At 51.1% G+C, this 23,981-nt stretch overlaps 1 protein-coding gene across 1 annotated transcript in view; it reads left to right on the top strand.

The window, feature by feature from the left end:
• Positions 1-17,011, top strand: part of ATRN (attractin) — a 166,607-nt gene extending 149,596 nt beyond the window's left edge. Inside the window, exons 28-29 of the mRNA XM_068149435.1 lie at positions 11,094-11,208; positions 12,994-17,011. Coding sequence (XP_068005536.1) covers positions 11,094-11,208; positions 12,994-13,118 — 240 coding nt within the window. The 3' untranslated portion in view covers positions 13,119-17,011. The remainder of the gene's footprint in view (positions 1-11,093; positions 11,209-12,993) is intronic.
• The last annotated feature ends 6,970 nt before the right edge of the window (positions 17,012-23,981 follow it).

The raw sequence follows: 23,981 nt of genomic DNA, 5'->3' as shown, positions 1-23,981 counted from the left end.
GGTATCTTGAGGTGGGTGAAAACCATGAAGTTAACCACTTGTAGGTCCTTGGGAAAAGCACATGCACAGTGTAGCAAGCAAATGCTCAACCTGAGCAAACACCTACAGGATGATCGAGAAAATTGTTGCATTAGGGGAAAAAAAGGATCCTCAAGTTGGCAAAATGCTGTCTTGAAAGCCTGTGGAGGATTTGAAAAGCACTCTTGCAAAATGGAACCTGTGCCTGTGAGAGCTGGTGCACAGAGCAGCCTTTGCTGTGTGGTGTCTGGGGATCACAGAATGGGCTGGGTAGGGAAGGAGCTTTAAAGGTCATCCAGTCCAACCCCCTGCAGCGAGCAGGGCCATCTCCAGATCGAAGTGCTGAGAGATGATTATCTTTGCCTTTGTGACTGACAAGCTGTCCACGTCTCTGGCTGCCTAAGTGGTGTGAGAGAAGTATTTGGTGAGCACAGTCCTCGTTCCTGTAGCATGCTCTGTACCTTCATGCTGATGTGCATTTAGTTCTGCTGGGCAAATCAGCTTCACTGCAAATCCTTCAGCAGCCTTCGGCTCACCAAGCTGGCCAGGTCCTTAAAAATAGCAGGGAAACTGATGAAAAATAGCATCTCACTCCAGTAATTAGTTTGCTTTGTTGCAGAAGAAAGTGCTGTTGAATGGTTTAAAGACTGCCAGAAGGTCCCATCTGTTCCAGAAGTACAGAGATGAAGTGGTGGGGCTGATTTAGGAGTGGGCAAGAGATCTCACAGATTTATCTTCGCAGTCGCCTCGGATCCCGCGTCTCGGCGGTGCCCTTGTGAAGTTCCTCTTACACTGCAGTGAAGTTGCAACTGTCAGTAATGAGCAGGGAAGTGAGGAGTCCTGTGCCACGGGGTGGTGGGTTTGGGGAAGCTGCAGGGGTGCCACTGCAGTGAGGAATGATTTCAAATGAAGCATTGTCCAGCTCCAGCACTTCCACAGGGCGACTTCATCTTAATTCGTCTGGGTAGCTCTGAGCCCTGCTATGCTGGGCTGGTTTGTGCCATGGGAGATCATTTCTAGGACTGTTGCCCTGTTCTGGTTATCTCTCTTGGTGACTCATTTCCCCTTCAGTGCATTTGTTACTGACCTATTATTAGCTCCTCAAATTTGCTTCTGTCACCCCCTCCCAACTCACTTTGCATAAAGTGAAGTTAGGGCCTAGGGCAAGCAAGGCAAGTGTGAAGTCTCCCACTTCACTGTGCCACCAAACTGACACTGGGGGTCCTTGTGCAAGCAGGTGGCTTTGGAAGGGCAGGCTTGGGCTGGGGTACCTCCTTGGACATCAGCCACTGAAGAAGAGGCTTGGCCCTGGTGATCCCTCAGCTTTCTCCTGAAGATGACAGCCATGGGCTGCAATCCCTTGTTGGTCAGTTGAGGGTCACCTGTCCTGTCTGCTCCCCCCTGCAGGTGCCACCTCTGACTTCCTGCACACAAGCTGTGGCAGTGCCCTTGCTGTGCCCAGGAGCAAGACTCAGAGCCTTTCTGCAGCCCAGCCCTTGGCAAGAACCCTCCCCATCAGCTTCTTACTGCTAGGAGCAGCCCCTGGCTGTGCAACCCTGCCCTGAGCTGCAGAAAGTGCCTCAGTGAGCAGAGCCTGGGCTGAGAAGTCAAACCCCTGAGCAGGATGAGTTCTGGTCTAGCTAAAACCAGGACACAGTGGTAAGGAGGAGGTGTTGTCTGGGCAGGTGAGGTGTGTAAAGCTGGAGTGGCTGCACTAGAGGTGTCTATAGTCTGGCTGTGATCTGTACTGCTAAAGCAACACCAACACCACCTGACAGAACCTTCCCCTAAAGAATTAATTCCAGTTAACCAGTGCCAGGAGTCTCTTTGGTTTCTGTTGCAAAATTTAGGGGCTCGAGGGGAAAACTTTTGCTGCTTTCATGATGTAATGAAGTATTTGGAAGGGAGTTATCATGGGATCAGCAGAGGCATCTGTTAAGCCTGCCTTGTGTTTAGGGAATATTTGGTTGATCATTGAGGTTTAACTGCTTTAGGATTGGAAGACTGTAAATTTTGGGGCAAGATGGACCCTGATTTTAGCTGATGAGGAGGAATTTGCTGGAGGGAGAGGAAGGGAGTGCAAAGTTTCCTGCAGGAGAGGATTTTTTCTGAGCTCTTTTCCCTCTAGTGCAAGTGAGTGTCTCTTCTGATTGAAGCACTAATAACACCAACAGCTTCTCAGAAACATTACCAGGGCCCAGTTTGCATTCTTTTATGCCAGGCAGTTGTTTTGTGCTTCTTGTGCTTGCAGTCTTCATCCTGCTGGCCTGTTCTGCTGGGGTTTATTTTGCTTACACTTTTTCATGTGTTAAAACCAGCCAAGTGGTCAAAAAGAACCAGAGAAATCCTGTCTCTCCACCTGGCCAAAAAGCAAAATAAATACCCACCAGTGACCATATGGATTGTGCTACCCATGGCCTGCTCCATCCCATCCCATCCCATCCCCTCCCCGGGGCATCAGCAGGGAATTGGGAAGGAGTTTTGGCTTAGGTGAGCGGCAGCGCTCAGAGCTGTGACAGAGGTTTTGTCGTTGCAGGGTGACTGCTTTTGAAATGCAAACTTGCTGAGTGCAATCCTTCCCTTCAGCCAGAGCTGCTCTCTGTGTTGTGCTGGGCTGACCACAAGCACTTGGAAAGAGAAAGCCGTTGCTAAAGGTGGCAGGAGCAGGCTCGCTGCCCCGTGGCGGCTGCCTTGCCTGCCCGCTCCGGAGGGCTGGGATCTGTGCTTGCAGTCGCAGGCTGTTCTCATTCCCCTGAAGGCATGTGAGTTTTGTTTGGTCGCTGACAGGCAGGGATGCAGCGTGGAGCAGTTCATTCCCCAGCCCCCGTGCCGGTGCCAAGGTAGATAGCAGGGACAAGGCAAATGTGAATCGTTAATCTGAACCCGTTTGCTGCAGATCCTTGCTGCGGGTTCCTTCCTCTCTGTCTGGGAGGGCCAAGTACATTACCCTGAGAAGAGGGGGTTTTTTTTTCTTTATATCAAAAACTTAATACTCTGTTTCTTCACAGGAAAAAATTGCTTGTGACTGATTGTACAAATGTTCAGGCAGCTTTTAATGGCACCATTTAACAACCTGCAGGCGGCACCTGACCCTTTCCCTGCGAGAGTGAAATCGTCAGGCGCGGTGGAATCGAATCACAGAGTTGAACTGTTTCAATAATGCTCCTCTCTTCCCCAACCTCTAAGATACATCATCATCATCATCATCATCATTATTATTATTATATCTTGTTTCCTTTTGTTTAAATTTCCTTGCTGGAAATGGAAAGCTACTTCAGAGTTGGAATCGTAGAATCGGTAAGGTTGGAAAAGACCTCAGAGATCAGCAAGTCCAACCTGCCACCCAACACCTCATGACTAGCTAAGCCATGGCTCCAAGTGCCACATCCAGGCCTTTTTAAACACCCCCAGTGATGGTGACTCCACCACCTCCCTGGGCAGCACATCCCAATGGCCAATCTCTCTTTCTGTGAAGAACTTCTTCCTAACATCCAGCCTGAACTTCCCGTGGCGCAGCTTGAGACTGTGTCCTCTTGTTCTGGTGCTGGTTGCCTGGGAGCAGAGACCAACCCCTTCCTGGCTACAACCTCCCTTCAGGTAGTTGTAGAGAGCAATAAGGTCTCCCCTGAGCCTCCTCTTCTCCAGAAAAGAGCTCAGAAAAGCTTCTGAACAACCCTCAGCCTCTCCTCATAGGGCTTGTGCTCGAGACCTTTCCCCAGCCTCATTGCTCTTCTCTGGACACCTTCAAGTTCTTTGCTCAAAGCACACAAATATGTTTTCTTGTTAAGGAAAAACAAAACAATTAACTTCATTTAGGGTGTCAGGGGATGGGATGGGATGGGATGGGATGGGATGGGATGGGATGGGTTGGAATGGAATAGAATAGAATAGAATAGAATAGAATAGAATAGAATAGAATAGAATAGAATAGAATAGAATAGAATAGAATAGAATAGAATAGAATAGAATAGAATAGAATAGAATAGAATTAACCAGGTTGGGTAAGACCTTTGAGATCATCAATTCCATGACTGGGGGGAATGGAATGAAAGTAGAAATGGGTAGATTCAGATTGGATGCTAGGAAGAAGTTCTTCCCCATGAGGGTGGTGAGAGACTGGCACAGGTTGCCCAGGGAGGTGGTGGAAGCCTCCTGCCTGGAGGTGTTTGCAGCCAGGCTGGATGTGGCTGTGAGCAACCTGCTGCAGTGTGAGGTGTCCCTGCCCATGGCAGCGGGGTTGGGACTGGCTGAGCCTTGAGGTCCCTTCCAAGCCTGACGATTCTATGATTCATTTTTAGTCCCAGGTTTTGCAGAGGCACTGTGCTGGCAGTGCATTCCAGAATTTAACTACAGCTGATGCTGTTTTCTCAGGGTGCAGAGAATGTTTATTGTGCTGGCCATTAGCTCGATGTGCCACGCTATTAACCTCTCAAGGCTGTCGAATAGAGGCGGCGTAGATAGGAACCAGGGGAGCAAGGGAGGAGGAAGTGTTCAGGGTGAGCGTGGCGTGATTCAGCTCGATTGAGGAAGCCGTTTGGCTGTGAAATTGTCTCCCAAGGGAATTGCTGCTGCACATCACACCTGGGTCACCTAGAAACAGCCCAGACACACTCCTGGAAGATGCTCTTTTCGGGTAGAAACTCCTGCTGGGGAAGGCGGACTTAATGAGGTGACCTAATAGGTCTCCTGCTGCTTTTAACTCCTGTAACTGTTGAAGCTTTACACCTATTTAAGTACATATCAAAACTCATCAACAGCTGAAATTAGTTGGCTTCTCAGTGCTGGCTTTGGCCACTGAAGTCATCTGTGGAAAACAGCTGGGGATGGCTTTTGCTGCCTGCAGGAACAAAGGGATCCTGTCACCCCCTAGTAAAATACCATCCAAAAAGGACAGCTCCCCATTTCCAGACGCTTCTTAACACAGAGCACAGAATGGGGCTTCCCAGGTGAAAGTCAGCTGCTGCAGTGCACTTCCTGATGGTTCCCATCTGCCAGTGAAGCGTGCTGACATCAGTGCACCGGGCTGAGAGGAGCTGGCTGGCTTGTTGGCATTCATTTGCTGTTTGCACTGTCCTGATTCCTACTGGTTGGCTTTTCCCCTCCATTTCCATTGCTTGTAGCTTTGCTGGTGTGTAGAGAAGACTGGATGAGGCACTTGGTGTCGTGGTTTAGTTGGTTAGATAAGGTTGGGTGATCAGTTGGACTTGATGATCTTGGAGGTCTCTTCCAACCTGCTTGATTCTGTGAGAAGCAGTCAAAGTCCATTGCAGGAGAAAGGTTCAGGCTATTACTGTCCAGCAGGTGGAGGGAGGGGATCTTGTCCCTCTGCTGAAATTTGCTGAGACCCCCCCCTACAGCACTGCAGCCAGATCTGGAGTCCTCAGCACAGCACAGACAGGGACCTGTTGGAGCAGGGCCAGAGGAGGCCACAGCAATGCTGGCAGGGCTGGAAGCCCTCTGCTGTGAGGCCAGGCTGAGAGAGTTGGGGTTGTTCAGCATGGAGAAGAGAAGGCTCCAGGGAGACCTTCTGGTGGCCTTCCAGGACTTGAAGAATGCTGTGGAGAGAGTTTTGAACAGGGCCTGTTGTGACAGGACAAGGGATGATGGTTTGAAACTAACTGATGAAGATTTACATTAGATGGAAGAAAGAAACGTTTTCCCCTGAGGGTGGTGAGGCTCTGGCTCAGGCTGCCCAGAGAGGTGGGAGATGCCCTGTCCCTGGAGCCATTGCAGGTCAGGTTGTTTGGGGCTGTGAACAACCTGCTCTAGTTGCAGATGTCTCTGCTGACTGCAGGGGAGTTGGACTGGATGACCTTCAAAGGTCCCTTCCAGCCCAAACCAGTCTGTGATCAGCTGTGTAAAATTGTCACTCCAGCTCACTCACAACATGTTGCTGAGGACAGGCTGTGGCTGTAGGGGAGGGTGTCTGTCAGGTAGGCCAACTGCAGTTGTCTGTCCAAGCACAGATACATCCAGGGTGCTGCAGTGTCCCCTCCGCTGACCTCCATCCTGCTTGCAGCCAGCAGGGACACAGACTTCTGGCTCCACGTTCCTCACTGCTGCTGTGCCTGCTGGCTGGGGCAAGTGTGCTCTGTGTTTGTCAAGGGCACAGCTCATTCTGATGGGCTGTTGGATGGCATTTTGCCTCTCAGGGACTGACCCACCACCAAAGGGGAGATCTTATGCCATTAACTGTGGTCTTCCTCCACATGCTCCAGCAGCTGGGCTCCACTCTCTTTACTGTGCCCCCCTCCCAGTGTGGGACTCTGCTGCTCAGGCACCACGTGAAGCAGTCATCATGTGCCAAGTGTCTGAGTGAGGCACCTTATTTGCATAGATTTGAATAATGTCTACTTTATTGTGCTATTAAGCCTTCAATAAAAAGGAATTGCTTCTATAATTCAACAATGGGTTTATCAAAACACTCCACATGAAAGTCTCTGGCAGAGGCTGGCTTTAACCATCTGATGAAAGGTGGTGCAAAGTTGGGAGATCTACCTAGCTGATACTTTTCAGAGTGGACCATTAAAAGCCACCTGTCAGACTGAAGCATAGGCATTTAGAATGACCTCAACTCTGCTTCTCAAGTCCACTCCAAGCCTCCTTGCAGAAAAGCTGCTTGGGTCTGTAACAGCATTCAGAAACCACACAGGAGGCAGGGAAAGAAAGGCAGTGTAGGCAGTGTGCTGTCTTCTTCAGCCAGCCAGCTCCTCCTGAGTGGATTTGTGCTGTGCTAGCACCTGCAGAGTTCATGTCAAAACACAAGCAGAGTCATGGCAGGGCCAGATGTGGGTGAGATCCACAATCAAGATGGCCATTAAGAATGATCAGCAGGTCAACAGATGTTCTCTTCCATCTGTACTCTGCCCTAGGGAGGCCACATCTGGAGTACCAGGTCCAGGTCTGAGCTCTGCAGTTCAAGAGAGACAGGGAGCTACTAAAGAGAGTCCAGCAGAGGCCACAAACATGGTGAGGTTACTGGAGCATCTCTGTGAGGAGGAAAGGCTGAGAGCCCTGGGGCTGTTGAGCCTGGAGAAGAGCAGCCCCAGAGGGGATCTGATCAATGCCTGATAAAAGCTAAAGGGTGGGGGAGCAAGAGGTTGGAGCCAGACTCTTATCAGTGGTGCCCAGCAACAGGAGGCAATGTGCACAAACTGGAACCCAGGAGGTTCCATCTGAACAGGAGGAAGAACTTCTTTGGTGTGAGGGTGACAGAGCCCTGTCTCAGGCTGCCCAGAGAGTTTGTGGAGTCTCCTCTAGAGAGATTCCAACCCCACCTGGACATTGTGAACTTGGGCAGCCTCCTCTAGGTGACCCTGTTTCAGCAGAGGGGTCGGACTGGATGATCTCCAGATGTCCCTTCCAACCCCCACCAGGCTGCAATTCTGAGATCAAGTTGCTGGTTGAATTCCCCATGTGTTTTCCTCCATGTCTGCAGAGCAGGGTCCCCGGGCTGCATGGCTGTCCCTGTGTCCCTCGCCGGGGGCAGGCTGTGCCCTTCACTCCCAGCTGACCTCCTGCGTCACATTCCCCTTCCCGTCACTGCCCTGTGAGTCACTGCAGCAGGCTGCGCTTTGTCTCTTGGCCTGGTGAGCACAGGCTTGGAGCTGAGATGCTGGATGAGTCACAGGGCAAAAAGCAGGTGCCTGAGCTGCTGCTGTCAGAAATAAACGTGCAGGGCTCCATTCTTTGTGCTGTTGTTCACAGCAGCCTGTCACAGGAAAACAGCTTGGGTTTGATGGACAGCAGAGCGTTTTTCTCCTTTTAGAGTTGAGTTTGAGATGCAGCAGGATGATCTTGTGCTTAATTCCTTCTAAATGAGCTGGGAACTGCCTGGGAGACCGTGGATGCATCATTCCAGGAAGCGTGTTTCCTTGCTTTGCATGGTTCACAGAGACAAAGTTCCTTGTGTGGTGAAATCTCACCCAGCTTTTCTGAGCAGGTTGACAAGGGAAGGAAGGAGGCTCAGAGATGTGTCCTCAGCTGCCCATGGGATATGTTCCTCCACTGAAAGGGTTAGACCCTAACCAGAGAGGCTGTTTAGCTGCTGGACTGCCTTCTCCCTAGATGTACAGTCCAGGAAGACTTGCTGATTTTTCCTTCCCCTCTGCTGCTAGGTAGCACCCCAATAGATTTGACACTTGCTTTTGACAGTCAAAGGGCTGTCAGATCTTGGAACAGACTGCCTAGGGCAGTGGTGGAGTCCTCATCCCTGTAGGGGTTTAAAAGCTGTGGAAATGTGGTTCTGAGGTTTGGTGGTGACCTGACAGAGCTGGGTTAACAGTTGGGCTTGATGATCTTAAAGGTCTCTTCCAACCTAAACGACTCTGTGACTGATTTTGTACATCAGAGAGATCAAAAATTCACTGCAGGGTGAGGGTCAGACTCAGCCCCATGAAATACCACTGAATTGTAGGTATCTGCATGGCCAAGGTCTGTTGTCACTCACACTGGCTGCTTCTTTGGGGCTCTTTTGGCACCAGTGACTCCTCATGCTTCAGGCTGGGATCAGGAAAATAGAGACGAGGAAGATGTGTGACCTTGGAGATGAAATGAAAATCCCATGGAAAGGGATTTGCTGCTCATTCTACTCCCTGCTGAGGATGAGTGTGCAGCACTTAAGCCCCAGGCTCCAACGTGGGGCACTCAGCAGGCCTGGTTTGCTGGCAGGGGGCAGTTGGGGTCCTTGGCTCTCTCCACAACCCACGGACGCAGCGCTCAGTGCGCACTGCCGCTCCTACACCCAGAGGCCGTGGGCTGTGTTTCTGCACTTGCCTTCCCTGTGCTCTCTCCATTACCTCTGATAATTGAGTTGCCTGTGGGATGCAGCACCAGGGGACGCTTGGCTGCTCGGTGGGGAAAGGCCTTCTCCTGAGTGTGATCCCCGTGTTGGGGGTGGGGAGCAGGTGAAGAGCTGCGCAGCCGCCAGGCTGGCAAACGGCGGCGCCGGCCGTGCCAGCTCCTGGAATGTGTCTTTATCTACCTTGTGCAGGCTGGCAAATTGTTGCTGCAATCATGGCAGCAAACAGGAGAGATGAGAGCAGCCTTCAGCTGCATTTTGCTCCCTGTCATCTTTCTTTCTCGTTTTTTATTGAGCAGCAGTAATTTAATAGCATTGTTTGACGGCGTTCTTTCAGTGCCTGCCATTGTGTTGAGCCTCTGTTGAACACTGAAGTACAGCAGCGCAGTTTTATGCCTCATGGGAAAAGCAATAATTATTTTATTAATACCAGGGTGGAATTTGTCCATAGCAAACAAGAGATCAGCAAGCACTGAGTGTGTCAGGTAAAACAGTGGTTCTCAGCTCTTTTTGCTTATGTGGAACAAGAGCAAGCACTCCTGTACCTGTGCTCCTAGGTGTAGGCTCGCGGCAGCATCTGATGTGGCACCACACAACAGCACTGACTGTGGGTAACTGTGGGTGGGATCAGGCTCAACTAAGGACATCTTTCAGTTTCTGGGCTCTGCTCTTGCTTTTTGCCTTTCTAGTGACATACTGAAATAGCTGTTGATCAGGTAGCTGAGAAGGTCAGCAGTGTCCTGGCCTGTATCCAGGAATGGTGTGGCCACCAGGAGTCAGGAAGTGATTCTGCTGCTCTGCTCTGCTGAGATCCTACCTGTAGTGCTGGGGCTGGCTCTGGATCCTCAGCACAGGAGGGATGTGGACCTGTTGGAGCAGGACCAGAGGAAGCCACAACTGGGCTGGAAGCTCTCTGCAGTGAGGACAGGCTGAGAGAGTTGGGGTTGTTTGTAGAATCATAGAATCAGGAAGGTTGGAAGAGACCTCAAAGATCATCCAGTCCAACCTATCACTCAGCACCTCATGACTAAACCATGGCACCAAGTGCCACATCCAATCCCCTCTTGAACACCTCCAGGGATGGTGACTCCTAGGGATGGGGACTCCACCACCTCCCTGGGCAGCACATTCCAATGGCTAACAACTCTCTCAGTGAAGAGCTTTCTCCTCACCTCCAGCCTAAACTTCCCCTGGCGCAGTTTGAGACTGATTGGATGTGGCACTTGGTGCCATGGTCTAGTCATGAGGTCTGTGTTGATAGGTTGGACTCGATGATCCTCGAGGTCCTTTCCAACCTTAGTTATACTGTGATACTGTGATACTGTGATACTGTTCAACCTGGAGATCTTCTGATAGCCTTTTGGTACTTAAAGGGCCATTCAGAAAGCTGTGGGCAGACTTTTGATCAGGGCTTGTTGTGACAGGACAAAGGGAGATGACTTAAAACTTCAAGAGAGATTCAGACTAGAGAGCAGGAGGAAATGTTTTACACTGAGGGTGGTGAGATACTGTCCCAGGTTGCCTGGAGGGGTGGTAGGTGCCCCATCCCTGGATCCATTCCAGGTCAGGTTGTCTGGGGCTCTGAGCAACCTGTTCTAGTGGCAGATGTCCCTGCTGACTGCAAGCTTATTGGACTAGATGAGCTTTAAAGGTCCCTTGCAACCCAAACCATTCTATGATTCTATGAGCATAGTCCAGAGCAATCTAGAAGGCCACTAGGAAATGAACTCAGCCCTTGGGGAAGAACAGAAATTAAAGACAGAACTGGGGGAACGCAGCTGAAAGCAACCAGCAGTGAAATAGTGGCTTGAGGGTAGATGTTGTGCACCATGTCACCACTCAGGGTGCTGGGAAGGTGGTAGTGGGGCTGAGCTCTGGGAACAACAGCAGAACAGCCGGGTCCGAGCGGTCAGGTGCGCTGATGGATATTCGTGCTGTGTTGCTGATGGGTTTGAAGGAGAAGAACCTCAGTGCTCTTGTTTTAGCATGAGCTGCTGCTTTGCCTTTGGGGAGAAGCCCAAGCCTGGTGCAGTGCCTGACTGTTTAATAGCTGGGCTGTGGTGAGGGAAGCGTGGATTGGTTTACCTCGACTGGGGTTTGGATTGCTGCGAACGCTGGGTTTAGCTTTGCCAGCTACGTGCTGGAAATCTGCCAAGCACAGCAACGTGGTTCATGCCCTGAAGCTTGTACAATCTGAAAGAGTGGAGGCAGGGGGAAGAGGGAGGGTGGAATACTGCCTAACTTTTGTGTTGTCCTCTTCCCACCCTGGCTGCAGACCGTACCAAAGCCGATCGCGCTGGAGCCCTGCTTCGGCAACAAAGCGGCCGTCCTCTCCGTGTTCGTCAGGCTGCCTCGAGGGCTGGGGGGTATCCCACCACCAGGACAGTCAGGTGAGACTTGTGCCTTGGGATTAACTCTTTAATTCTTAACTCCTTAATTGTTAACTCCTTCCCCAGCAGCTCAGACCACCGTGCAGTTTCAGACCTGTTCCCGCGGCAGTTGCTGTGCCCGCACCTCAGCAGAGGATGTGCTCTGGTTATTTTAAGCCTGGGCTCTGCCAGCTTCTGACCTGAGGTTTGATTCAATTTCTTGGGTCAGTTGATGGATGAACATTTGATATTTGGATTAGAGTTTAATTTATGGCTGGGGAAAAGGAGGGATCTGGTACAGACAGGTTTGCAGTAGTTCCTTAGCAAAGAAACCTGTCTGCCACCCTGCTCCCTCCGTTCCCACCTCCATTCGGAGGATGGATGCCTCTCAAGGCATCCATGCCCTCCTAGGAGCTCTGGACAAGGAAGTCTTCTCCATCCAGCTTAAGATTTCCTTGTTCCTAGCCCTTTCTCACTTAAACCTGCTTGCAGAGCACTGAGACAATCTCCTGAGTGATTTAACTGGGGATTTCTCCAGTGAGTGTGGCAAAGCAGAGGGTCTTAAAAGAGTATTTGGGATGATTTGGTTGTGAGCTGTATTGAGCTAAATCCCAGATGGCCAGTGGTGGCTTGTCTGTGGATCTGCCAGGAGGACGTTAGAGGCAGGGAATCATGGAAACATATTGGTTGCTGAAGACCTTTAAGATCATCAAGTGCAACTGTTAACCCAGCACTGCCAGGTCACCACTCAACCATGTCCCTCAGCACCACATCTATGGGATGCCTGGGGAGGTGGTGGAGTCACCGTCACTGGAGGTGTTTAGGAAGAGACTGGATGGGGTGCTTGGTGCCATGGTTTAGTTGATGAGATGGTGTTGGGTGATAGGTTGGACTTGATGATCTCAAAGGTCTCTTCCAACCTGGTTAATTCTATTCTATTCTATTCTATTCTATTCTATTCTATTCTATTCTATTCTATTCTATTCTATTCTATTCTATTCTATTCTATTCAACTTTTAAGCCCTCCAAGGGTGGGGACTCCACCACTGCCCTGGGCAGCCTGGTCCAGGCCTTGGCAATCATTTCAGGGGAGAAATTATTCCTCATGTCCAACCTAAACTTCCACTGGTGGAACTCGAGGCTGTTTCCTCCCAAGTCTTGTGCTTTAGACCCTTCACCAGCTTTTGTGCCCTTCTCTGGACACACTCCAGCACCTCAGTGTCCTTCTTGGAGTGAGGGGCTCAAAACTGAACCCAATATTCAAGTGCTGAGTACAGATCCCTGGCCTGGTCCTGCTGGCCACACTGTTGTTGATCCTAGCCAAGACAGATCACAGAATCACCAAGGTTGGATGAGGCCTCAAAGATCATCAAGTCCAACCTGTCACCACAGACCTCATGACTAAACCATGGCACTTGGGAAGCGCAGTGCCCCCTCCACGCACTGTGCTTTGAGGATTTGGTCTCGCACCCGTGCCGGTGCAGAGGAGGGCCACGCAATGTCTCGGGTTTCACACCCACTAAACCCCACACTTCTTATTTCCAGCTTTTCCTGCTGCAGATGCTTTCAGTAAAGCATGCAGTGTTTAAAAGCTGCTTTTAGAATAGCTGCTGAAGTTTAATCTCTTAAGCCCAAATGCTTTTCTGCTTCTTTAGTTCTTCTTTTTTTTTCCTTAAGCACTCCAAAACTCCTATTGATTTTTGTGGCTTGGAGGGGTATTTTTTTTTTCCTCTTTTCTCAGCAGTGGTGGAAGGATTTGTTTCTGTGGCTGTCGTGTTTGGTGACTGCTGTGTTTTGTTGCCTCAGGTCTGGCGGTGGCCAGCGCTCTGGTGGACATTTCACAACAGATGCCAATTGCCTACAAAGAGAAATCGGGCGCGGTACGGAACCGGAAACAGCAGCCCCCTGCACAGCCAGGAACCTGTATTTGATGCATGGACATCAGAAACTGTTTTAAACAAAATGGAAAAGGAACACCCAAGAGGAGGAAGAGAAGAAGAGATTTCCCAAGAGACTAGAAGCACTCAAAACAAACAAACAAACAAACCAACCTCCACGAAAACCAACACTGCAACTTCCTCGCGCCCAACTTTTTTTCCTCTCCTCTCCTCTCCTCTCCGTGATAGTTGGCTTTATTTGACAGCTGCTCCACTTAAGTTTTACTGACACGTGGCTTCAGATTGCTCCTTTGTTTTCCTTCCAGTTTCAAGTACAGTGGTTTCAGTGCAGGCCCGGTGGCGTGCGGAGGGCTCCGTTTGGTGGTCGGTGTAAATAGAACGGCAGTCCGAGGGAGATGAGACTCAGGTTTATACAGGGGAAGCGCTTTGTAGTTCCTGTATTTATCAAACTGTACAAAAGAAACAAACAAACAAAACCAAGGCAAACAATGCAGTGTTTACAGGTGTCAGCTCTCAGCACATAAACACTACTATTAATCTTCCACAGCATCTCCACCCTTTGTTTTCATTTCGTGTCAGGTGTCTGTCCCCTGCGCTCTCTGAGTGGAACTCTCTTCCGGACGCGGCGGTTCGGGAGCCGCCACGGTGCAGAACAGCGGCGACCCAGAAGCTGGGATGGTTCCAAGGCTGCTGTCTCGCATTGCTCAGACCACATGCAGTGCCTGGAGAGGCTGAAGGCTGCTTTTGAAGGACTCAGTGTTTACATAGTCTTAACCTGCTTGGAGTACACCATACACAAGTGCCTAGACTTGAACAGATCTAGGGAGTGAGGAGGCTGCTGCACACGTCGATGGTTAACGTCCTTCTCTTCCTTTCACATCTCTGTATGCACACATGCAGAGAGCCACCCGGGGCAGTCTGGCTTCTTTATGGTGTGTAAATGGCATTTTCCTGACCAACAAATGACTCAACTGGAGGGAAGTACCTGAGGGGAAAGCAGGGTTTCATTATCTCAGGAGAAAACTCCTGCTTTCTCCAGTGTTTTCAGGAGAAGCAGCCTGGGTTGCAGGTCAGGTACATGATATTTCTTCTGAGTTTTCCCTGCCTGTTTCCCCTTCTCCTTCCCTTCTGCCATTCCTCTACATGTGAGCTGTGCTGTGCTGGAGCTCAGAGCCATCTCTCCTCAGCAGCACAAGTTGCTCCATCTCCTTACAGGGTGTAAAAGGCAACACTCCAGGTGCCAGATTATTTGAGGATGACTCTAAAAACCAACTTTAAATAAAAAGCAAGCAGAGCAGCTGCATTTGGCCACAGGTTTGACTTGCTGATGTTTCCCATTGGGGTTGAGCCCTCTTAGATGGTGGTGAAAGGAAGGGCCTTGCAAACACCAAAGGGGCAGTTTGGCTCTTGGTGTCTGACCATCTGACCTGCTCTCACTAGTTGGGATTATGTTTGGAAGTTCAAGGTTAGGCTTGACCCATCAGTCTGTGCATGCTGGTCCCCAGTGTCTCCCTTGGCTCTGGAATGTGGCACAGTGCCAGGGCCAGAGGAAGCTGTGCTGTGGAAGCTGGTGGGAAGCTGTTAGGTGAAGGTGCCCAAGGAGGCGTGTAAGCGTTGCCTAATCACAGCAAGGATGGCTTCATCCAGGTCACTGAGCTGCTGGCTTCTGCTGGGGCATCTGCTGGTTATGAAATGGAGACCTAGCAAAGCAAGGGTGGGGGGTGAAGGGAAAAGTGCTCTTGAGCCTTCTGGCCAGGTGGCACCACGTGCAGAACAAACCACTGCAGCTTTGTGTGTGTGTGCATGTGCATGTTTGGGTGATCGGCCACTCAGTCTGCTCTGGGGGGAGGTTAACCATGCAGTTTGGAGCAGCTCTGTGGAGCACAGAGGTGGCATCACTACAGAGACCTGAACTGCTCTGTGTGTGTGTGTCCAGAGAGCAGGGATGTGAGACAGCCTGCTGGTGTGGAGGCTGTGGTGGGGTTGAACTGTGATTTAATGTGTCAGCTCACAAATAACAGCAGGACTGCAGCAAAAGTACTGGGGGGGGAATGCATTGTTTTAGATAGATAGATCTATGTTTGTGGGTCTGTAGAGATAGAGAGAGAGATATATAATGCATCTGTTTCTGAACTAGAAGTTTAAATGCCCTCTGGGGAAAAGAAATTATGGGAGGGAAAGGAGTGAGCTTTGTCTTTCCAAATGAAGGGATTTAGGCCAAGCTTAACCTGATGCACAGATTACCTCAGACAGCTTCATCTCCTGAAAAATCTGTTCTAACTTCCTGTGTGTGTAGAGCTAACCTGCACTGGAGAAATAATAATACTAGACTGAAATCCCTCCCCTGTGCTTGCTTTTTGTGTTCACGGTGCCCATCCTTATCTTCAGACCTGGCTTCTTGCTTCCCCAGCTCTTCTGTGGGAGAGCTGCCAACCCCAATCGAGAAAGCTCTGTGCTGAGGTCTCCCTATTCAGGACAGCACTTAAGCAGGTGCTTAAAGTTGTTGCTTAGGTTTGCCTGAACAGAAACAGCTTTCAGAACAGCAGGCCCGGAGGGGTGATGCATGTTTGCATTAACAGAGAGAGGGAAATGTGAGTTGTTAGGGTTTTTACCTCCTGCCTGCCTCCGGAGAGCTGAGTTGTCTCATCTCAGGCGTGGAGCGTGCCCAGAAGTGCAGCCAGAGTTAGACGTCAGAGGGAATAGAATAAACACATTGAAGATGTTGGAAAGCTGAGCAAAAAACAAATGACCAAATGTTGAGGTGTAGCAGAACCAGAAGCTAAAGAGAGGGACAAGGGTTGCTTATCCAAGGGAAAGGCAAGAGCTCCTGCAGGATGGAGCTCGGCTCTGCATCTTCTCTCCATGCTGAGGGGATGGTGGGGTGGGAAAGAGAACTCTCATACATTTTTCTGCTGCAAACAGTCTCATCCCAGCTGGGAAGTCAAAGTCGAGGCAGAGGTGTGGGGAATGGAGGGGAGGGAGGAAGCACTGCTGGTGGTTTATCAGCGGGTCAGGAGCAAAGCCGAAGGATTTGTGGGTTTCTTTCTTTGGGAAGGCGATGGGGTGGGGGAAGAACCTGTAGATAAGTGACAGCACAGCCGTTTTGCACTTGTACATAAACTATACAGTAGTGTGCAGAAGGAGGGAAGATTGCCAGTGTACATAAGCCAGAAAAAAAAAGATTGAATGTATTTTTTTGATGCATTTTCAATGATGTATGAGTTTTGTCTTAATAACTTCTTCATATGATGAGTATTAGCTTCACTTTCCCTCTCCCCTCTCCCCCCCCTCCCTGAGCTTTAAAGAAACATCCAACGATCTTGGTGACCTCCTGCAGTGTCAAGCAGGGAGGCATAGCTTGACTTTTGATGTGTTCAGATGCATTTCACCCAGCTGTGTGAGCCAGGGGGGAATGTGGCTCTTCCATTTCAAAGCAGGGGGGGGGAAAACCCAACACCTGAGGACAAGTAATAAATGTACTTAAAGCAGTCATTACTTGGAGGATTAGGTCAGCAGTTTAAGCCTCTACCATTAAGATTGTGTCAGTGATTTCCATTCAAAATCACTGTTTTCCAGCTTGGAACTGGCTGAAACTCAGCATTTCAAGGTTTCAACCCTCAGAGCAGTTTTGTTCTTTGAGAGTGGCTTTTAAACAGGCAAACAAAGAGGACTGAACGCTCAGAGATGTTGTAGCCCTTTTGTTCTAGGAAGCAGCGGTGCCCCTGCATCTCCAGACAGCATCCTTCTTTCTGCTTCACCACTTCTCCGTTCTTTCTAGCCCAGGAGTTTCTCTGGACTGTTGCAGCTGTGGGTGGCAGGAGCCCCTGCCGCGGCATGGCTCAGGATGGTTTGTGGGACACAACTTCCTTGGGTTTGAAATGCACTGTATTGAAATTGCCAAAATAAAGCTGTGCACAATGGGGTGATGCCTGTGATTGAATCAGAGACTGCTTTGGTTTGGAAGGGACCTTGAGAGCTCCTCCAGTCCAACCCCTCTGCAGTCAGCAGGGACATCAGCAGCTCGAGCAGGTTGCTCACAGCCCCAAACAACCTGAGCTGGAATGGTTCCATGGATGAGGCATCTCCCACCTCTCTGGGCAGCCTGGGCCAGGGTCTCACCACCCTCAGTGTCAAACATTTGTTCTTTCTGTGGATCTCCCTCTTTTGGTTTAAAGCATCACCTCTTCTCCTGTCACATCAGGTCACAGCACACAGCACACCGAGGTGTGCTGGCTTGGTGCCACCAAAGCCCTGAGAGTCCCTGTTGGCACTTTCTAAGGTAAATACTTCTCAGAAGCATCCCTTTCTCTGCAGTCAGCATTTACCAAAAGGCAGTGACTGGGCTTGCTGCTGCATGGTTTTGAATTGGCAGCTCAGCTTCCTTGGCCCTCAAGCTGAAACAAGCTTTTGGTGAACCCCCCTCGGTCAAGAGGCTGAAATCGAACCTCAGCTTTTCCCATAGCCCACTGCAACTCCATTGCCACAAAGATGAGGCTGATTCTCCATCCTTGACTGCTCCTGATGGCAGCAGCTGTGTTTTCTTTTCCATGAGACCCTGAGTTAGGGGCAGAGCATCAGCTGCATGTCTGCCCCTGGCAAACCCTGTTCCCTACAAACAGGGACTTGCCTGCAGCACCCTCGGTGCCAGGAGCACCTTTTACCCCTCGCAGGAAGCTGTGGGGCTCTCTCCTTTTCCAGCTTTCATCCTCATTTGGGCATACCACAGGGGAAGGGGGAGGGAGGGTTGGGTTTTGGGAGCCTCCTGAGCTAAACTGCAAGAGCAGGTTGGGAGATGGAGCTGAGCATGGAAAGGTGCCCCTGGGACAGGTGTGGGGGGGGATGCAGGAGCAAAGGGAAGGGAGGGTGGGGGTGGTGTCTGTGCCTCCTTTCTGAACGTGGGGTTGGCAATTTGAGCCAAATTCATGCTGCTTCTGTCAACAGCTGCTTCAATGAGAGGAGTTCTCCACACCAGGAATGCCATGGTGGTGTGTATGTGCTGGGGTTCATGCTTCTGCAGCAGGGCAGGACAGGGCAGGGCAGGTTGTGTGTTCAGTTTCTAACGCTGCACAGGCAGGTTCTGTTCATCTTCCAGCTGCTGGAGGTCTTCAGGCATTTCCTCTGCACTGATCCTTGACTCCACCAACCTCTACCAGAAGGTTACACACCACCACCCCCACCCCCAACCCCACCAGAACTGTGGAGGAGTGTGGCCAATGTCAGTCCATTAGAGGTTGTTTGGGTTTTCTGTCTTAAGAGAAGAAAAAGGAAAGCAAAAAGAGAACAAGGCCAGAGTTCTCCAGTGCTCTGAAATTCGTGCACAATAAATGTTCTCTGAGACCCTTGAATCCATTCTGCTCTGTATTCTTTCTCTCTCTTTTTCTGTTGGTGGTGGTGTTGTTATTGTTGTTGCAGTTGTTCTTTGTCCTGTAATTATTTTCCTCTCCTTACCTGTGTTCAGACCTGAGCTTAGTTTGTTAATATGTATAATTTAGCATTCCCTGCATTCCTCTGTAAATAGGAGCCAGTATTGTAAACTATTTCATTGCTGGGGGAGGGGGGGACGGAGGGGAAGGGGAGGGGGAAGGGGCTGTGGGTGGCACCCACAGGCCTTCAGGACTGCAGGGCTTGGGAGACTTCTTTTGTATTGTACAATAGCAGCTCATTCAAAGCAGGAAGGAGGACGTTCTTGGGAGCTCTGTGCATTTTAAATACCAATGTGAAGTACATGTATATAAACACAAGTAAATAATGCAAACCTTTCCTCTGAAATAAACCGTAGATGATCTGGTTAACCTTTCCTTCTCCCACTGGGCTGGCTGGGGTGGGCTTGGGTTGGGGTGGTTGGGGGGGGGGGGTGGGGTTGGGTTTTTGCTTGTTGGGCTTTGGTTTGTTCTTTATTTTCTCTTCCTTTTCTCAAAATAGAACAAAGGAATAGAATATGGAGAGGGGAGGGGAGGGGGAGGGGAGGAGAGAGAGGAGAGGAGAGGAGAGGAGAGGAGAGGAGAGGAGAGGAGAGGAGAGGAGAGGAGAGGAGAGGAGAGGAGAGGAGAGGAGAGGAGAGGAGAGGAGAGGAGAGGAGAGGAGAGGAGAGGAGAGGAGAGGAGAGGAGAGGAGAGAGGAGAGAGAATAGAATAGAGTAGGATAGTAGAGAGTGGAATGGAATGGAATGGAATGGAATGGAATGGAATGGAATGGAATGGAATGGAATGGAATGGAATGGAATGGAATGGAACAGGACAGACCAGGTTGGAAGAGACCTTTGAGATCAAGTCCAACCTGTCACCCAACACCATCTAATCAACTAACCCATGGCACCAAGCACCCCATCAAGTCTCCTCCTAAACACCTCCAGTGATGGTGACTCCACCACCTCCATGGGCAGCACATCCCAATGGCCAATCTCTCTTTCTATGAAGAACTTCTTCCTAACATCCAGCCTAAACCTCCCCTGGCACAGCTTGAGACTGTGTCCTCTTGTTCTGGTGCTGGTTGCCTGGGAGAAGAGACCAACCCCCACCACAGCTCAAGGTGTTTTTGAAAACTCCTGGCTGGGCTAAGGAGGAGTTTCTGCCATGCTGGTGGTTGATCTCAAGGTGGTTGTGAGATCATGTCTGGAGTACTGGGTCCAGTTCTGGGCTTCCCAGTTCAAGAGAGACAGAGAACTGCTGGAGAGAGTCTTACAAAGATGCCGTGGGACCTGGAGCATCTCTGTGAGGAGGAAAGGCTGAGAGCCCTGGGGCTGTTGAGCCTGGACAGGAGCAGCCCCAGAGAGGAGCTGATCAGTGCTCAGCAAGAGCTCAAGAGCAGAGTCAAGGGGGTAGGTCTGACTCTTTTCAGGGGTGCCCAGTGACAGGACAAGGAGCAATGGGCACAAACTGGGACCCAGGAAGTTCCATCTGAACAGGAGGAGAAACTTCTTTGCTGTGAGAGTGACAGAGCCCTGGAGCAGGCTGCCCAGAGAGGTTGTGGAGTCTCCTGTTCTAGAGAAATTCCAACCCCCCCTGGCCATTGTGGTCCCAGGCAGCCTGTTGTGGGTGCCCCTGCTTTAGCTGGGGGCTTGGACTAGATGACCCCCAGGAGTTCCTTCCAACTCCCACCTCACTGGGGTTCTCTGTGTTTCCCTGAGCAGGCTGTGTCCACCCTGAGCCAGGTGCTGCATTTGGAAGGAGTAAAAGGGGTTGTGTCCTCCAGCAAAGCACAGGGATGGCTTCTGTGTCCATGCTGCCTTGCAGTCTCCCAGGCACTTCACCCTCCCTCTTGTCCCTGATCATCTCCACAGCTGCCTCTGAAGGCTGGTGGAAGGGAGGAGCATCCTAAAGTCGTGTCCAAGACTTCATTGTAGAAAGAAAGGGACTCATCCTCCGTGCCAGGCTGAGGGTTGAAGAGGGTTTTCATCAGCTCCAGCCTCCTCTGTGCTGGGGTCACGAGTCCTCGATGATCTTGCTTTGGTTGGGCCACTGTGTTAGCCCCAAAGCTCAGGGCTTCCACCCTCATGGTTTAAATAAGCCATACAGAAACAGAAGCTCCCAGCCTCTTCCCTTCCTTGCTCTCCCTGCTCCTTCTCCCCCTCACCCACTCCTTCCTCTGGTGCACAAGGCAGGAATCTGACACCCCTGCGGACTGCACCGTCCTGAGAGCCTCGCCACCGATTTCTGCAGCCTTCTCACATCCTGGCTGCCAGCTGGCGTTCCAGGTGCTCCCCAAAGCTAGGAGAGCAGAGGCAGAGGTGACCTCTCCTCTCCCAGCCCTCGGAAGGCTGCGTGCAGCGCTCCCTGCCCCAGCGGCAGCTCCCTGCCGCCGCGCAATCCGTTGTTCTCCATTTATTTTTATGTCACTCTTCAGCTCTGAAATTAAGCACTGCTGGGACGAAGCGGAGCTGAACCTGGCATTTATGAGCCATGAAGGTTTCAGTCACCACCGTCTCCTCAGCCCATTGTGCTGCCTCTTCCCGTGGCATTAAGCTTGGCGGCCGCTGCCCGGCGCACAGAAATTGCTGCCGAGCTGAGCGGAGCAGCGCGCTGCAAGCACAGCGTGGTGTGCCCGGCCTTGAAATGAAGTGGGCAAGGGAGGGGGTGGTTTGGAAGCTTGTTGAGGCTCGTTTTGGACAGCAGGATAAAATGCAGAGGTATGGGGCTGTATTTCATCCCTGCTCTGATGGGTTTTTTTTTCCCCTGTTTTGTGCTGTAGCAAAAAGGAAGGAGGGGAAGGGAAGACGGAGGTTTGCCAAGGCTCTGCGTCTGGCCAGGAGGATGCTCTTGGCTGTATCACCTGTGAACACAGCTGGGTGAGGAGCCAGAGGTGTTTGCCACGCAGCCCTTCTTTCCACAAGTCCTAAACAGCCTGTCAAAGGGGGGAGAATTTTGAGTTGGGTGATAGGTTGGACTTGATGATCTCAAAGGTCTTTTCCAACCTGGTTAATTCTCCTCTCCGAACCTCTCCGAACCTCTCCGAACCTCTCCGAACCTCTCTGAACCTCTCCTCTCCGAACCTCTCTGAACCTCTCTGAACCTCTCCTCTCCTCTCTGAACATCTCCTCTCTGAACCTCTCCTCTCTGAACCTCTCCTCTCTGAACCTCTCCTCTCCCCTCTGAACCTCTCTTCTCCTCTCCTCTCCTCTCTGAACCTCTCCTCTCCTCTCTGAACCTCTCCTCTCTGAACCTCTCCTCTCTGAACCTCTCCTCTCCTCTCTGAACCTCTCCTCTCTGAACCTCTCTTCTCTGAACCTCTCCTCTCTGAACCTCTCCTCTCCTCTCTGAACCTCTCCTCTCCTCTCTGAACCTGTTCTCTCCTCTCCTCTCCTCTCCTCTCTGAACCTCTCCTCTCCTCTCCTCTCTGAACCTCTCCTCTCTGAACCTCTCTTCTCTGAACCTCTCCTCTCTGAACCTCTCCTCTCCTCTCCTCTCTGAACCTCTCCTCTCCGAACCTCTCCTCTCTGAACCTCTCCTCTCTGAACCTCTCCTCTCCTCTCCTCTCTGAACCTCTCCTCTCCTCTCTGAACCTCTCCTCTCTGAACCTCTCCTCTCTGAACCTCTCCTCTCCTCTCCTCTCTGAACCTCTCCTCTCCTCTCTGAACCTCTCCTCTCTGAACCTCTCCTCTCTGAACCTCTCCTCTCCTCTCCGAACCTCTCCTCTCCGAACCTCTCCTCTCTGAACCTCTCCTCTCCTCTCTGAACCTCTCCTCTCCTCTCTGAACCTCTCTGAACCTCTCCTCTCTGAACCTCTCCTCTCCTCTCCTCTCTGAACCTCTCCTCTCCCCTCTGAACCTCTCTTCTCCTCTCCTCTCCTCTCTGAACCTCTCCTCTCTGAACCTCTCCTCTCCTCTCCTCTCTGAACCTCTCCTCTCCTCTCCTCTCTGAACCTCTCCTCTCCTCTCTGAACCTCTCCTCTCTGAACCTCTCTTCTCTGAACCTCTCCTCTCTGAACCTCTCCTCTCCTCTCTGAACCTCTCCTCTCCTCTCTGAACCTGTTCTCTCCTCTCCTCTCCTCTCCTCTCTGAACCTCTCCTCTCCTCTCCTCTCTGAACCTCTCCTCTCTGAACCTCTCTTCTCTGAACCTCTCCTCTCTGAACCTCTCCTCTCCTCTCTGAACCTCTCCTCTCCTCTCCTCTCTGAACCTCTCCTCTCCGAACCTCTCCTCTCTGAACCTCTCCTCTCTGAACCTCTCCTCTCCTCTCCTCTCTGAACCTCTCCTCTCCTCTCTGAACCTCTCCTCTCTGAACCTCTCCTCTCCTCTCCGAACCTCTCCTCTCCGAACCTCTCCTCTCTGAACCTCTCCTCTCCTCTCTGAACCTCTCCTCTCCTCTCTGAACCTCTCTGAACCTCTCCTCTCTGAACCTCTCCTCTCCTCTCTGAACCTCTCCTCTCCTCTCTGAACCTCTCCTCTCCTCTCCTCTCTGAACCTCTCCTCTCCTCTCTGAACCTCTCTGAACCGAACCTCTCCTCTCCTCTCCTCTCTGAACCTCTCCTCTCCTCTCTGAACCTCTCCTCTCCTCTCCTCTCCTCTCCTCTCCTCTCTGAACCTCTCCTCTCCTCTCTGAACCTCTCCTCTCTGAACCTCTCCTCTCCTCTCCTCTCTGAACCTCTCCTCTCCTCTCTGAACCTCTCCTCTCTGAACCTCTCTTCTCCCCTCTCCTCTCTGAGCCTCTCCTCTCCCTGTGAACACAGTTGGGTAAGGAACCAGAGGTGTTTGCCCCACAGACCTTCCTTCCACAAGCCCTAAATATCCTGTCAAAGGGGGAGAAGAATTTTGAGTCCCTTCCCAAAGCAACCAGTTTGACTCAACCACTGGAAAGCCCCAGCTGCAGAGAGCCTTGGCTTTGGGTAGGACTGGCTGATGTTTCTCCTTCCCCAGGAAAAAGCTGGGCTTTGGGGCAGCTCTTGGATGTGTTGGTGGTGAAATCTCCTGCTGGTGTGGGGGAAGCATAAACACTTGAGGTTTTTTCCTCCCTCATTCATGGGAAGAGCAGAGGAAAGAGAGGTGTCCAAACGAGCCAGAGCTCCACAGCTGGCAGAGAAATCATGTTTGTGTTTGTGTTTCTCCTTGGGAGGGAGGGGGGCTGTTGGTTTCTGGACTAACCAAGCAGCAGCAAAGCAGGGGATTGAGTGACAAAATGAAAACTCCAGAGGCATTCTCAGAGGCATGAGGTAAGTAGAAGGGAGGATACTTTAATGTGGTGACTGATGGGACCTGCTGATGAGTTTGTGGGCTGCTCTGGTGGTGCACCAGCAGTTGGAGGTGGGCTGAGCTCCCACTGTTCCCCATTGCAGAGGATCAGTGACACCCCAAAGTGTGTCTGCAGCCCCAATCATTTCATCTGCTCTTGCTTCAGAGGTGTCCCAGGCTGATGTCCCTGGCCAGAGAAGGGAGTGAGGCTCAGTTCTGTTGTGGGCACAGCCA

This window comes from Melanerpes formicivorus, unplaced genomic scaffold, assembly GCF_026170545.1.
Source record: "Melanerpes formicivorus ecotype bairdi unplaced genomic scaffold, bMelFor1.0.p_v2 SCAF_18, whole genome shotgun sequence".
In the NCBI taxonomy this organism is placed as follows: domain Eukaryota; kingdom Metazoa; phylum Chordata; class Aves; order Piciformes; family Picidae; genus Melanerpes; species Melanerpes formicivorus.
The sequence above is the reverse complement of the archived record's forward strand: the minus strand, read 5'-3'. Positions and strand labels throughout refer to the sequence as shown.